General features: G+C 39.2%; 1 protein-coding gene across 1 annotated transcript in view; it reads left to right on the top strand.

The window, feature by feature from the left end:
- Positions 1-5,872: 5,872 nt before the first annotated feature.
- Vps41 (VPS41 subunit of HOPS complex) overlaps positions 5,873-13,447 on the top strand; it is a 157,741-nt gene continuing 150,166 nt past the window's right edge. Inside the window, exon 1 of the mRNA XM_005071807.4 lies at positions 5,873-5,944. Within this exon, the coding sequence (XP_005071864.1) occupies positions 5,924-5,944 (21 nt within the window). The 5' untranslated portion in view covers positions 5,873-5,923. The remainder of the gene's footprint in view (positions 5,945-13,447) is intronic.

Consider the following 13,447-nt stretch of genomic DNA (forward strand, 5'->3'; position numbering starts at 1 on the left):
TTGCAATCTGCCCTTCTTCTTCCCACCTTACCTCCTGCCTAGCTAATGGCTGTTTAGCTCTTTATTAAACCAATCAGAAGGTGTCTTGTCTTCCATCGGCCACTGAATGAAGGTTCTGTTTCCCAGACTCTCTGGCCATGGGATTGTAGGCTGGTACTCCCCAGATCTATGTCTAAAATCCATATATGAGAGAGTACATGCCATGTTTCTCTTTTTGTGACTGCGTTACCTCACTCAGGATGGTTTTTTCTAGTGTCATCCTTCTTTTTAGTTTTTACAAGACAGGGAGTGCCATACATTTGCCTGCAAATTTCAGGATTCCATTGTTTTTTTCTGCTGAATAGTACTCCATTGTGCAAATGTACCACATTTTCTCTGTCCAGAAGAGGCAGACTCCCATGGCTAAGCACTGAGCTGAACTCAAGAAATCTAGTGACAGAGAGGGAGGACTGATGACCCCCAGAAACAGCTGACCTGACAAGGGTTAGCTCTTGAATCCCAGACTGATGCCTGGGAATCCAGCATGGGACTGATCAAGACCCCCTGAATGTGGGTGTCAGTGAGGAGGCCTAGGTAATCTATTGAGCCTTGGGTAGTAGATCAGTATTTATCCCAGATATACAAATGGACTTTGGACTCCCATCCAACAATGAGAGATGCACTCTCACCCTGAACTCTTGGGGGAGGGTCTAGGCCCTGCCTTGGATGAAATGACAGATTATGGACACCCCCATGGAGGGCCACACCCTCCCTGGGGAAATGAGGGGAGGGCATGGGAGGAGGGTAGGGAAATGGAGAGGGACCTGGAATTGATATGTGAAGCAACCTTGTTTCTAATTTAAATTTAAAAATAAAAAAATACATATAAAAGAAGGTGTCTTGTCAAAGACACATCTTCACAGTACACAAAAGGATTAATACATAATATGAAAGTGCTACTAAAATGGCTCTGGGTATTGGTCTGGCTGATGCTCATCTGAAACCCAGAAAGGAAAGTTGGGTAAAATCAACTATTGGCTGAAATTCATCTAGCATCAGAAAGATGGTATGTTCAACCTTATTAGTGCTGGATATAGGTGTAGGAATAAATAAGGAGAAGGTGGGAGTGGGCAGTCATAATCAGTATTCAAAGAGCAGAGAACACAACCTGTCTTTATCTGAAGATAATTTTTCTAGATCCCTTGTTGCTGGACAAGATTATTTCCCTGGCTTTAAAAGCCCACTGGTGAGACAACATAAGGATTTCTAAGAGGAGAAAGCAAATTTTGTATGTGTATGTGCACATTAGGTAGGACTCTTTATCTGCATTGGAGAATGGATTTGAACATATTTCAACGGATACTTTCCTATGATATCTAGCAGAACATAAATGTAAGAAAATAGTGTGGTCTCTTTAATTCTTAATTTCAGCAATCCTGGGAAAAGAATAACAGTCAATAACATGCATTCAGTGAGTGGAGCAGTTTGGTGGGGTATGGGTGGTGGCCAAAGTATACTCAACACAGAATGTCTCTGTCATTATGTTTGTGGAAACAGAAAGGCTTGAACATTCTTATTTGAAGCAGAGTCTATGGAAACAGAGCAAAAGTAAGACACTAAAAGAAATGCTTAGAGAGGTCCTTGGGAGTGTGTGGTGCCCACGCCACAAGCAACTCCGAGGTATCAGGAAAAGAAAGACAAGAGGTCCACTTGTTTGTACTAAGAGAATGCATGTGTTGCCTTTATTGCCAGGAGAGTGTGTGTGTGTGTGTGTGTGTGTGTGTGTGTGTGTGTCTTCATTGCAAGTGCTAAGAGGACTCTCTCTTGTAGGAGGGAGGAGCTTTATATACAGGCTTACGGCACAGTGGAAAACCCCAGGTAGAAGAGAGCCTGTTTTCCTCCTGCTGAATGTTGATGTCAGAGGGTCAAGGCCAGGGCAGTAAGCCAGGACTAGAAAACAGGAAGCACTTGGACTGGAAAATAAGTTGCACTTGTAGGCTGACCAGCAACTCACAGAGACCCCGTGGGGCTGGGGCCCAACAGGAGTGAGTGGGTTTTGAAGAGGTTCTGCCTTGGCTTTGATTACGCTACAGAACTCTCTCTCTCTCTCTCTCTCTCTCTCTCTCTCTCTCTCTCTCTCTCTCTCTCTCTCTCTCTCTCTCTCTCTCTCTCTGTCTCTTAATTGTCAGTTGGTCCAAATAAAAATTTAAGTACTACTCAGATCATTCACAGGGAATTAGTTCCAGGAACCTCAGAAATGCCCAGATCAACAGATCCTCAAGTTCCTTATATAAAACGGCATAGGCTTGTGTATAACACCTACCCTCCTGTTGATTAGAAATCATCTTTATTATTTATAATTTCTAAAGCAATGTAAATGCTATGAGAATCAATGTAAAATAGCTTTAGGTGTTCTGTACATATTTAGTTTTTTTGTTGTTGTTTCATTTCTTTTTTTGGAATATTCTCTGAGTTTGGTTGAATCTACAGGTGCAGATCCTGAGCTGTACTACATGGGAGTCTGATAGTGTTTTTCTGAGGGCACAGGCATGACTTTATTTCCTGTGTAACTTCCCCATGTCCTCTGAACTTTCTTCTTTTTTTGTTATCTTTAAGATGTGTACTATTTGAAGGGTTGCAGCCTGAGTGATCATAATCAAATCAGGATTTTTCAATTAAAGGTTCCTTTTTCTGTGATAATAATGGCACAAATGACAGCTGAGATTTCCTGCTGGTCACATTCCAGCCTTGCTAGAGCAATTAATGACAGGGCACAGCAGAAACACAATAAAATAAAAAAGAAGCCTTGTGGTGGTTAAATTTTATTTTCATTGTAAACTACTGTGTAATCAAGGTCCAAATTATTAAACTAGCAGAATGGTGTTTATTCCTTTAATTCATTTTATAGCATCAGTAATATGCTGTGTTGTGTTCATATCTGTGGAGTCAGCTGTATTATTTGTGTTATTTACAAAAAGCATTTATGATGACTTTAAAGGTGTTAATGATCAGGCTATCCCCTTTCAATATACGTTCTTAATTTTTACCAATTGGACAAGAGAATCAAAGTATACAACAAAAAGGATGTTCATCAAGATTAAGATTTTCATAGTTTGAAGCTGTAAAAGCACCACTAATGGAATATTTTTGGACAATATATAATATTAATTCAAAGTGAGCTTGAAATAGGACTAAGTGAAGAAAGCACACAAAATCAGATTCCATATTTTTGTTAGAAAACAAATCTTTAAAAATAACAAAAGAACAGAAAAGAAAAGGGGGATAGTTGAAGGAGAGGAGGAGGAGAATACAAAGATGTATTCAGCAATAGTGACCGAAATGGATAGCTCACATACACGTTTTATCTTTTTAATTGCATGTGTAAACATATTATGCTTATATTTAGAAAAGTATTGTTTTAAAATTCTAGTGTGTTTACTGACTTTTGTGACATGGATATGAAGTGTTTCCTGAAAATCCAGGCAGTAAATGTTTGGTTTGTCCCTCACCTGGTGCCTTGGGTTGTCCTGGGACCTTTTAGAACTGGAATTTGATTACAGGGATAGGTCAGTTCAGGCATTGCTAGGAGTCTTAGTTAGGGGCCTCCTTGTGGATTCTTGGGAGTTAGCCTAGCACTAGGTTTCTTCCTAAGCCCATAGTGACTCTCTCTAGTAAGATGTCTTTTTCATTGCTCTTCCACTGCATCCTTCCCTGCCTAAACTATCTCCTCTGTTCTTATCCTCCCTCCCCTCCCCCTTATGACACCCCTACTCCCAGTTTGCCCTGTAGATATCATCTAATTTCTCTTCCCAGGGTGATCCATGTGTCCCTCTTAGGGTTCTCCTTGTTACCTAGCTTCTCAGGAGCTGTGGACTTTAGTCTGATTATCCTGTGCTTTATATCAAACATTCACTTTGAGTGAATACATATTGTGTTTGACTTTTTGAGACTGTGTTACCTCACTCAGGATGTTGTTTTTTTTTTCTACTTCCATCCTGATAATTTCATGAGGTCATCATTTGTTACCAATGAGTAGTACTCCATTGTGTAAATGTACCATATTTTCCTTATCCATTCTTCTGATGAGGGGCATCTATGTTGTTTCCAGGTTCTGGCTATTACAAATAATGCTACTATGGACATTGTTGAACAAATGTCCTTGTGGTATGATTGAACACTCTTTGGGTAAATGTCCAAGGGTAGTGTTGCTGGGTATTGAGATAGATTCCCAATTTTCTTAGAAACTAACCTAACGATTTCCAAAATGAATGTACAAGGATGGAACCCAATGCAGAGGTCCACAACCAAGAACCTGACTGAGCTCTGGGAATCTAGGCAAAGAGAGGGAGAAGGGAACATATGAGCAAGGGAGGCCAAGATCACAAATGAGAAATCTATAGAGACAGCTGAACCAAGCTCATGGAAACTCATGAACTCTAGACTTACAACTGTGGAGACTCTAGAGGTCCGAACCAGGCCCTCCATATGTGGGAGAGAGTTGTGAAGTTTGGACTATGGGGCTTTGGCAGTAGAACCATTATACAAACATGTTACATGAGCTAGCTTGTTGGAGCTCATTCCATATGGTGAGATGCCATGCTCAGCCTTAATGCATGGGAGAGGGACCAGGCCCCAACATATTGTGCCAGACTATGTTGACTCCTCATGAGAGCCCTTACCAGTAAGGAGGAGAGGACTGGGGGTATGCTAGTGGGGAGGGTGGGAGGAGGTGTGGAAGGAGAACTGAGGATGGAATGTAAAATGAAATAAAAAATAAAAAATGAAAAAAAGAATTCGAATTTAATGAGAGGTATTAGGGAATTGGGTGTGACATTAGAGAGAGCATTGGAACCTTGGCCCCTTCTTCCTATCTTTTGCCTTTTGATCATGAAGTGGTTTTGTTTCACCCCCACTGAGGAAAATGGATGGAGAAAGCAATACCCAGAGACTAGGGGAAGAATGTTGTACTGAGTATGTGACACCCACCACATACTGCCAATTGTGCTACCGCCTATGAACTGACAAAGGCTGTCTTTGAACTGATGAATGGATTGCTGAGGAATAGGAAAGATAGTTCATTTTGTTCAGAAACATAGGGTAGGGGCAAGTTTTCTAAATGATGTTGTTCAGTTTTTACAAATGACAAACTTACATTTTATCTTGAAGACAGTCAATGCAAGTTTAGCAAGTAATTAAACAAAAGAGATTTTAAAAATTCAATATTTATATGTCAATTGCAATTGGTTCTATTTCAGGGGATAACAGTTTGATTCCCAACACCTGTATGGCACTTATCAAATATCTGTGTCTCTAATTCTAGGGAATCTGATAAGCTCTCTCTGGCTTATGAGGACACCTGGCTCACAAGTTTGCACAGACATACATGCAGGCAAAATACATGTACAGAAAAATAAGTTAAAAAGAAAGGTGTCAATTTAATGAACCAAGAAACTTATCTTTGTGAGAATATGCATTATTTTCTGACAACACTGGAGACTTTTTTTTATTGTCACTATCTTTTTAAAAAGGAAGTGGATAGGCACAGCAACAGTATTAGCCCGAAGAGTATTTGATATGGTAGTCTTGGGCATGGGGCAGGGTCGAATTCGAAACCTAGACTTCTTATATATAAGATCTCCGAGGTGCTTTGCTCTTCTCTATTAATGGGGGTAACAGTAGGGATTGCTGAGAGGACAAAATGAGATAATTCATAATTTTACTATAAAACAGATCCTGGAATAGAAAGCGCTTAATAGATGACACAATAACAACAGAACGTACACCAACAACAAAATAACACACACACATATATTGCATTCTCTTAAATAGAACTTTGGATAAAGAATCGGACCGGTGTGGGGGAAAACTACATTTCCCAGAAGGCTGTGGCCAGGGGCTATTTTCTCTTAGTTCCGGGTATGTCATGTGACTCTCAGACTGCACTATGGCGGAAGCAGAGGAGCAGGTAAATGCTGGCAGAGCTAGTTTGGGGCAGGCGGGACATGAAGACCGGAGTGAGAGGTTTTGGGGCGCGGAGGGCCGGGGCGAGGCGGTCCTGACCGGGCTAGTTGGGGCGGCCCCTCCCCTCGGGGATAGCGCTGTGCATACCCCCACCGTCCGTGCCGGCCTAGTCTCGGCTCAGCCCTTTTGGTATATTAAGTGGAATTTTTCAAAGAAGGCAAGTCAAGAGTGAGCTATGCAAGGCTTAAGAGATTATCCCTGTTGCTGGCAAGACTTAGATGGCAACGTCCAGCCTGCAGCTGAGAAGGTGGCACCGAGGTCTTAAGTAGAAATTACTGACATTTTCATACAGACGTTCTGATAACCACACATTAGGGCAAAGAGCAAAATGAATGAAACTGACAAAATAAAAGACTAAGGCCAGACCTTGGAAGAGACCCCCTTAAGTGTACGTTTCTAGTGTCACTTAAGTTTGACATATATATTTTCCCCTCTTACATTAAATGGCCTGTCTGCAAGTTTCTGAGATGTCCTTAGGAAGTGATAGGGTGATGAACTGTTTACTGTCATATGAGACATTGACTTGTAGACCATTGACACCCGTGATAGTTTTTTTTTTTTTTTTTTTTTTTTTTGGTATTTACGAGACAGGGTTTCTCTGTATTGTTTTGGAGGCTGTCGGTCTAGCCTAGCCTCGAACTCACAGAGATCGGCCTGCCTCTGCCTCCCGAGTGCTGGGATTAAAAGCGAGCACCACCACCGCCCAGCAGACACCCATGATAGTTTTATGTGTGCCAGAAGTTAAGGAAGTTGACTAGGAAGAATATGGGTTTGGACATTGTGTTAGCAAGAGGCTCGTACCCATCATTTGTTCCTCACTCGTGCAAACTGTCTTTTGCACTGCAAGTCTGAGAGAAGCAGAGCTCGCCTTCACAGCTGGCCCTTCTCAGTTTGACTGCTGCGAGGTGTTGAGCATTTCCATTTCGGCTGAAACACAGTTGTGGTTTTGTAGAAAAACAAGTCCAAGTTCGCTAAATTCTTAGTTTAGACCCAGTGTGATAGAACGGAGTCCCTCTTTTAATCCCACTCATGCAGAAGAGTTTGACAAAGATGTCTGATGTTAATTAGAAAATCAGGCAGGGAATCAGATATTTCACATTTGCACAGTGCTTTCAAGCTTAAAAAGACCCTTTTACATGACATATGGACTTTCAAAAAGAATTGTGTGAGATAAATATTTACTATGATAGAGAAGTCATATAAAGCCTCCATGTCTCAAACCCTCTCATCCCAAACTGTGGTACCATCGGTGCCCATATGGGAATTACTCAACAGGGCTTCTGCAGCCGCCGTTTCCCCCACTCTCTGAATGCATTTCCCACCGTGATCTTCTCCTGCCTCACATTGCTTTCTTGTTCTGTAAATAAGCCCGGCGTGTTTCCTCCCTAGAACCTGTGCTCACACTGGCCCTTTCCAGGACTTTTGCTATCCACAGGGCTTTCTCCTTTATTTTCCTCATGCCTCTGTGGAATTCGGCTTTCTGATTGAGACTTCTGCTCATTCTTCGAAACCACCTTCTGATATTTTCTGCATAATACTTATGTCTTAGGATTTTTATTTTACTTGTGTATTTTCACTATTTCGACCCACATGGTAGGAATTTATTCATGACTGATGACCGAATATTGGGGTATTGCTCAATACTTAAAATATTAAATTATTGGATTTCACAGATAAGTGGATTGAAATTCAGTCAATTTGAAATTTCTCATGCTTATGTCTATAATTTTTTTAGTCTCATGTCTCCAAAATTCATATTTTTTCAGTAGACCACTTTGCTTTTTAAAGTATGCTAAAGAACCTGATTTTCATATGTGAATATGTATTTTTCATATAAGTAAATATAAGTATATATATATATGAATTTTATGAAGTGGAATTAGCTCTTATCATCTTGATGATTTATCTTTTAGCCCTTATCCTCCTGTGGTGCTTAATAGCTAATGTACTTTTGGAAAGAGCATTCCTTCCCAATTGGTGTCAATGTGGCCTTAAATAAGGCAAGTAGTCTATTGTCTGTTGCAGAAAGAAGCAAACATCCATAAACTGTTTTGAGAATTCATAATAATTACGATTCTTTCAAAGAAAATAAATAATTGTATTCATATTATTAGTTCTTTGAAGATTAAACAGGAGTAGGTTTTTCTTATTTTTTGGATTAGTGCATTTTTCACTTACAGTAAGAAGCTGTTCAAATCTGACAGTAGGCCTTTGTTAAACAGTTCTTTGATGACAAAGGACACAAAGATCAAGCAATTAAATACGCTCATATTTTGCTTCCTTGAATATTTTTGGAAATCAAGACATCTTTTTTTTCATTCTCCTGAGTACTTTAGGTGTTGGCATGTGTATTAAATGAACTACCATGACAAATTACAGAGGGAGGCAAAGCATTTTCTTGATACCCTGTTCTATAAATGCAAACATCCTTCTAAGATGAATAGCACAAGATTAAGCCCATTGGCTTATCTTTCCTGAATGTTATATTCTTTGATCATTGTTTCCCCTTTAATTTTATGAATAGCCAAAATGTTGACATCTGTACTGAGTTAACATACTGTAAAAAAAAAAATCACAGTTTAAAGCTAAAATCACTGCTTGAGTATGGGTAAACAGATGTCTTTAAATCATAATGGAAGCCTTGATTTTGCTGAATATAGAAAGTACTTTGTAAAAGTAACATTTGTGTTTTATAGTTCATAGAAAGCTAATAGCCATGGTTCTGCCTGGAATTCTTGTAACCAGCAGTTTTGCTTAGTTCTGGAACGATTTATAGATGGCTTTCATAGTCACAGATGCCCAAAAGTGTTTGTTCCGACCTCTCATGAATAACACTCTGCTTGAAGTCTGGTTGGTGTATTTGTCTCCTAAGGATTGCTGAGTCCTCAGAACGAGGACTATAGCTTACTCATGTCTGTATCTCCCCAAGAGCTACTAGTTTCCAAACTCTAAGTGCTGAAATGAATCTAGTAGGAGAAGCACACTTACAGTTGTCACATTGTGAATTCTGTTTAGTATAGTTTGTGTGAAATCAGTGTATCGTTTAAAATATTGGGATGCTACTAATTCAGGTATAATATGGAACATATTCTCCACATTTCTTCCTCTTAGCCTTCGAGTACTTTCATCCTCCCCACTCAGTCACAAAATTAATCATCTGGTTTTTTGTTTGTTTGTTTGTTTTTGCTGTAGGAGAGAGTTTTTATTTTGATTTCCCTTACTATATCTTAGAAATTAGTATCAGATGGTACAGTCTATATTTATCTCCATACATATAAAATAAATATCAGGTTTCTATATACTCCAGTGTCTCCATTTTCTTGCCTATTAATTTATTCTCTAAGACGTTTTATGAAATAAATCTACTAAAGTGGTTAGTGTGAAATAGTTAACTTATAAATAAGACAAACATTAATTGTCCAGATCCAGGCTTGACTAGGGCAACCAAGGTTGGGCTGTTAAGGAAAGTGAATGTTTAGAAATAGCCAGTGCTTTTTACATTTAAATCTCAGGTTGGTACCATGAACTTAGGGCCATGACAGTGAAGCTCATTTGAAGTAGTAGGACACCTTTCCCACTCTGTTCCAAAGATACTACTTGAAGCTGGAAAACCATAACGATCCTTGTGGAATTGAGCTAGCACTAAGTGGAGGGAATATTGTAAGGAAAATCTCATTGGTGGTCACAGTCTCAAGGCAGGTGTCCATGACCTAAGTGAGACTGGACGTGGTGTTGGGGGTAAAATGCCCTCCATCCTGGCAGCGCGGCTTATCTCCAACTGCAGTTAGGCAGAAATACTGGTACTATGTAGATTTAATGTGATCTTTGTGAAGTTGAAAATGCAGACTTTTATAGGGATGTTTCTGAACATCATCATCTAAGTTAAACAACACATTGTAGGTCACACCTAAATCCCACCTGTCACTTTGCTGCTTCTAGCATGGAGATGTGAGCATGTGATTCTCAACTTAGCATGGTTAGAGGGGTATAGATTTGTAGAGGTGCTGGAGAGAAAGACTAGAAGTCTTCTTGGTGTCAGAAATTACTTTTGCCTTCCTTGTTGGGGAGTCTGATCTGGTCTAGTCTCAGACTGGGAGAACCCTGATGGTTTGGAGGATGACAGTATCAGTCTGATCCGTGCTTTGGGCAGCAAATGGATATTTCAGGGCCTACACAAATTATAGGTAAAGTTCTTCAGAAAGATGATTGGAGTTCTAGCGATTGCTTTGGGAAAGAAAGGTAAAGTACTGAATTTATTGGTAACTTGCTGCCTAGAGTTTGAGTAGCTAAACATTTTGCCAGTGGACATCTTCAAGCACAACACCTTTGCTTCAGCCAAAACAGCATAGAGTTGTTAGTTGAACATGAAGTTCCCCAGTTCACTCATTTTTAAGTATGTAATGCAGTTGGATTAAGTACAAGCAAGTTGCTGTGCAGCCATCACCACCGTACACACTGAACCTTTACCTACTAATAGCGCCCCATCCCCACATTGCTCTGATAATCTCTATTTTACTTCGTCTTATATACATAAAATCATACATTATTTATGAGGTGATTTGGTGAATTTGACTTATAGTACATAGAGAACAACAGGTTTAGCTTATGTTTCCTTGACTCAAATATGAGATTTCTTGAGGCTAAAAATGTTGACAACCACGCTGTCTTTAATGGTAACCTCTCTCATGGTTCAGTCTTGTTTCTTGGGTTTCCATTTTTGTGTCTTTTTGCTTACTTCTTTGTCTCTGGAGCATTAAGAAGAAGGATTGATCAAAAAAATGGAACTAAGAAACCATACCGTGCTGACGTCTAAGGTCTATCATGCATTGCTTTCATAACATGAATGGGTGTGTTGATGTGTTGAGGCCATATCTGTGTTCAGGTAGTCTGTGCTAATGCTGATGGTAGGTCTTACAGAGTTCTGAAACACATGTTTTCAGCTGTTGCCAACCACTTAAACTCTCAGGTTCTGACACTGCATTCTTTCTGATGTGGAAGAAGTATGAAATTGGGTTTTGAGATTCTGGGTCAGCTCTATTGGTTGATGATTTATGTTGTTTTAATAAGGCACATGAGTGGACACTACCCCGTTTACCAAGTATGTATATTTGAGTGGATTCCACATTAAAAAGTATTCTTAGGGTTAATGTAATTTTTCTGGAAGAGTAGCCAAGTATGTTTTTAGCACTCTAGATAAACGGAATCTAGACACAGGTTTTTAGCATGGGTGTCACGACATTGCTTTGCTAGTGCTATTTAATACTTAAGAAACTCAGGGATAGAGATATTTTAGAAGCCATTAAATTCAGTCTCTATACCTCATTATTCTGGACTAAGGGGTTAGAAATGCTCAAATGCTGTATTATAAACAGAGCATTATGGCATTTAGCATTATGAGTGGGGTATGATAGATGGTCATTAACAAAGTCAGACCAGTAACTATAAAAATACATAAAAAATAAATTTCTACTGTGTGTTTAATGTGTACATCATGATGCTATGAGATGCATATATGTGTGGATAAAGTGGTTACTGTAGTGAAAAATGAAGTTACTCATCCTTTCTCAGAATTGTCCATTTTCTATAATCTGCTCTCTGGCAAAAATCCATACAATTCATTGAATATACCCTTAACTACTATGGCCCTTATTTTGTACCTGAGCAGAACACTTACTCCTACATATCTGCTGTTTTGTGTGCCATGACCTGTATTAACCCATTTTCATACACCCCCGTGTAGTAGCTACTGCTTTACTATGTTTGCCTATTTGACAACGCCCCTCCCCGTTTCTATTGCACATAGAAGGAAATAATGCAACAGACCCTTCACAGCTCTCCTCATCCCATCTTTCTGGTGAAAGCTATCCTACAGTTATCTGAAATGATAGAGTGGCTTTGATTAGCATTTCTGAGAATGGAGAGGCCGAGCACCTTTTAATGTACCAATTGTCCATTTTTTAACGTCTTCTTTGGAGAAATGTTTATTTAGGACCTGTTTTTAATTAGCTTCATTGTTTTCTTGCTGTTGAGTTGTGTGCATTTTTTTGCAGGTTTGGGAGGTTAGCCCTTTGTGAAATTTATGGCTGACAGATTTGTTTCCCAGCCTATAGGCTGTCTTTATATATTATCTGCTTTGCTATGAAGTAGGTTTTTAGTTTGCTGCAGTCTTATTTACTTATTTATTTTTACATGTATACCCTTCGTTTTTTGTGAGATAACCAAGAAATCAATGCCAAGTTTAATGCTAAGTAAGGTTTCTATATGGAGTTTCAGGATATTATAGCTTAACTTTGGGCACTTTGTCCATTTTGAGTTGTTTTCATTTTTTTAAATTCAGAGACCTAGTTCTTTCAGCATCATTATAAACGATGAGTCCTTTCCTGTTGTGTTTTCTTAGGACACTTGTGGAAATTAGTTAGTGCTGCTTGCTTGGATTATTTTTGGCCTCTATATTCTGTTGGAATAGATAGATCAAGTTGGTAGGAAGGCTAAAACCAGGAACTGGGTGGCTAGTACAGAGGAGAAATGGTTTAGAAGGGTAGGTGGAATACATGCCATTAACTGTCTGAACAAAGTTGGATTTCTTTTTCTTTTCCTCCCTCCCTCCCTCCTTCCCTCCCTCCCTCCCTCCTTCCCTTCCTTCCTTCCTTCCTTCCTTCCTTCATCCCTCCCTTCCTTCCTTTCTTTTTGTGGCTTGCAGATGTAAGATCATCCAATTGTTTTGGAGAATTGCAGCTTTAAACTAATGAGAGTTCTAGAGTCATATTAAATCAAACAAACTGCACAGGCAAGCAGAAGAGATTCTCTGGTTTGTCCCTGTTAATGACACACATATAGTAAAATTCTTAATTGCATGTAATTCACATGGTCTTCACGAACAGGGGCTACATTTTCCTTAAGACTTAAACTTCCTCTAGAAGTTACGTTCTCTTTCCAAGCTTTTATTGTTTTTTTTTGTCATATAAAATAAAGCTGGTTTTGAGCATCAGATTTACGTTCATCCCTCTATCTGTCTTGAATTGAGTATAAAGTGCATCCGACTTTGTATAAAATGTTCTTTTTTCCTTAGAACTATGTTATATCTAATGTTCTTACTCCACTTCTTTTGATGTTCTCTTTGTTTACCTCATGGATTGTAAAATGCTTACATTCGGTGTCAGCATATTAGCTGTAACTTTTTATTGCTATTGATATCTATAAGTACGTTAAGTAAATCTTCATTTTGCTGACCTCTTTGAGGATGCATGGCATCAGCAGATTCTCTTTCAGTGGACAGGTGAGAGATTAGCAGGACCAAGTCCTTTTTTTCCCTTTTTGCTTTGTTTCCTCCAGAGCAGCAAGATTCATTGTGCAGCAGGAAGGGAACTGCATTAAGTAGAGGAATTTGTCTTATAGTTACTGGTTTATTAAAGGGCTGATACCACATTTTATGAGTAAAACAGACCTG

Source organism: Mesocricetus auratus, unplaced genomic scaffold (genome assembly GCF_017639785.1).
Source record: "Mesocricetus auratus isolate SY011 unplaced genomic scaffold, BCM_Maur_2.0 Super-Scaffold_100013, whole genome shotgun sequence".
In the NCBI taxonomy this organism is placed as follows: Eukaryota; Metazoa; Chordata; class Mammalia; order Rodentia; family Cricetidae; genus Mesocricetus; species Mesocricetus auratus.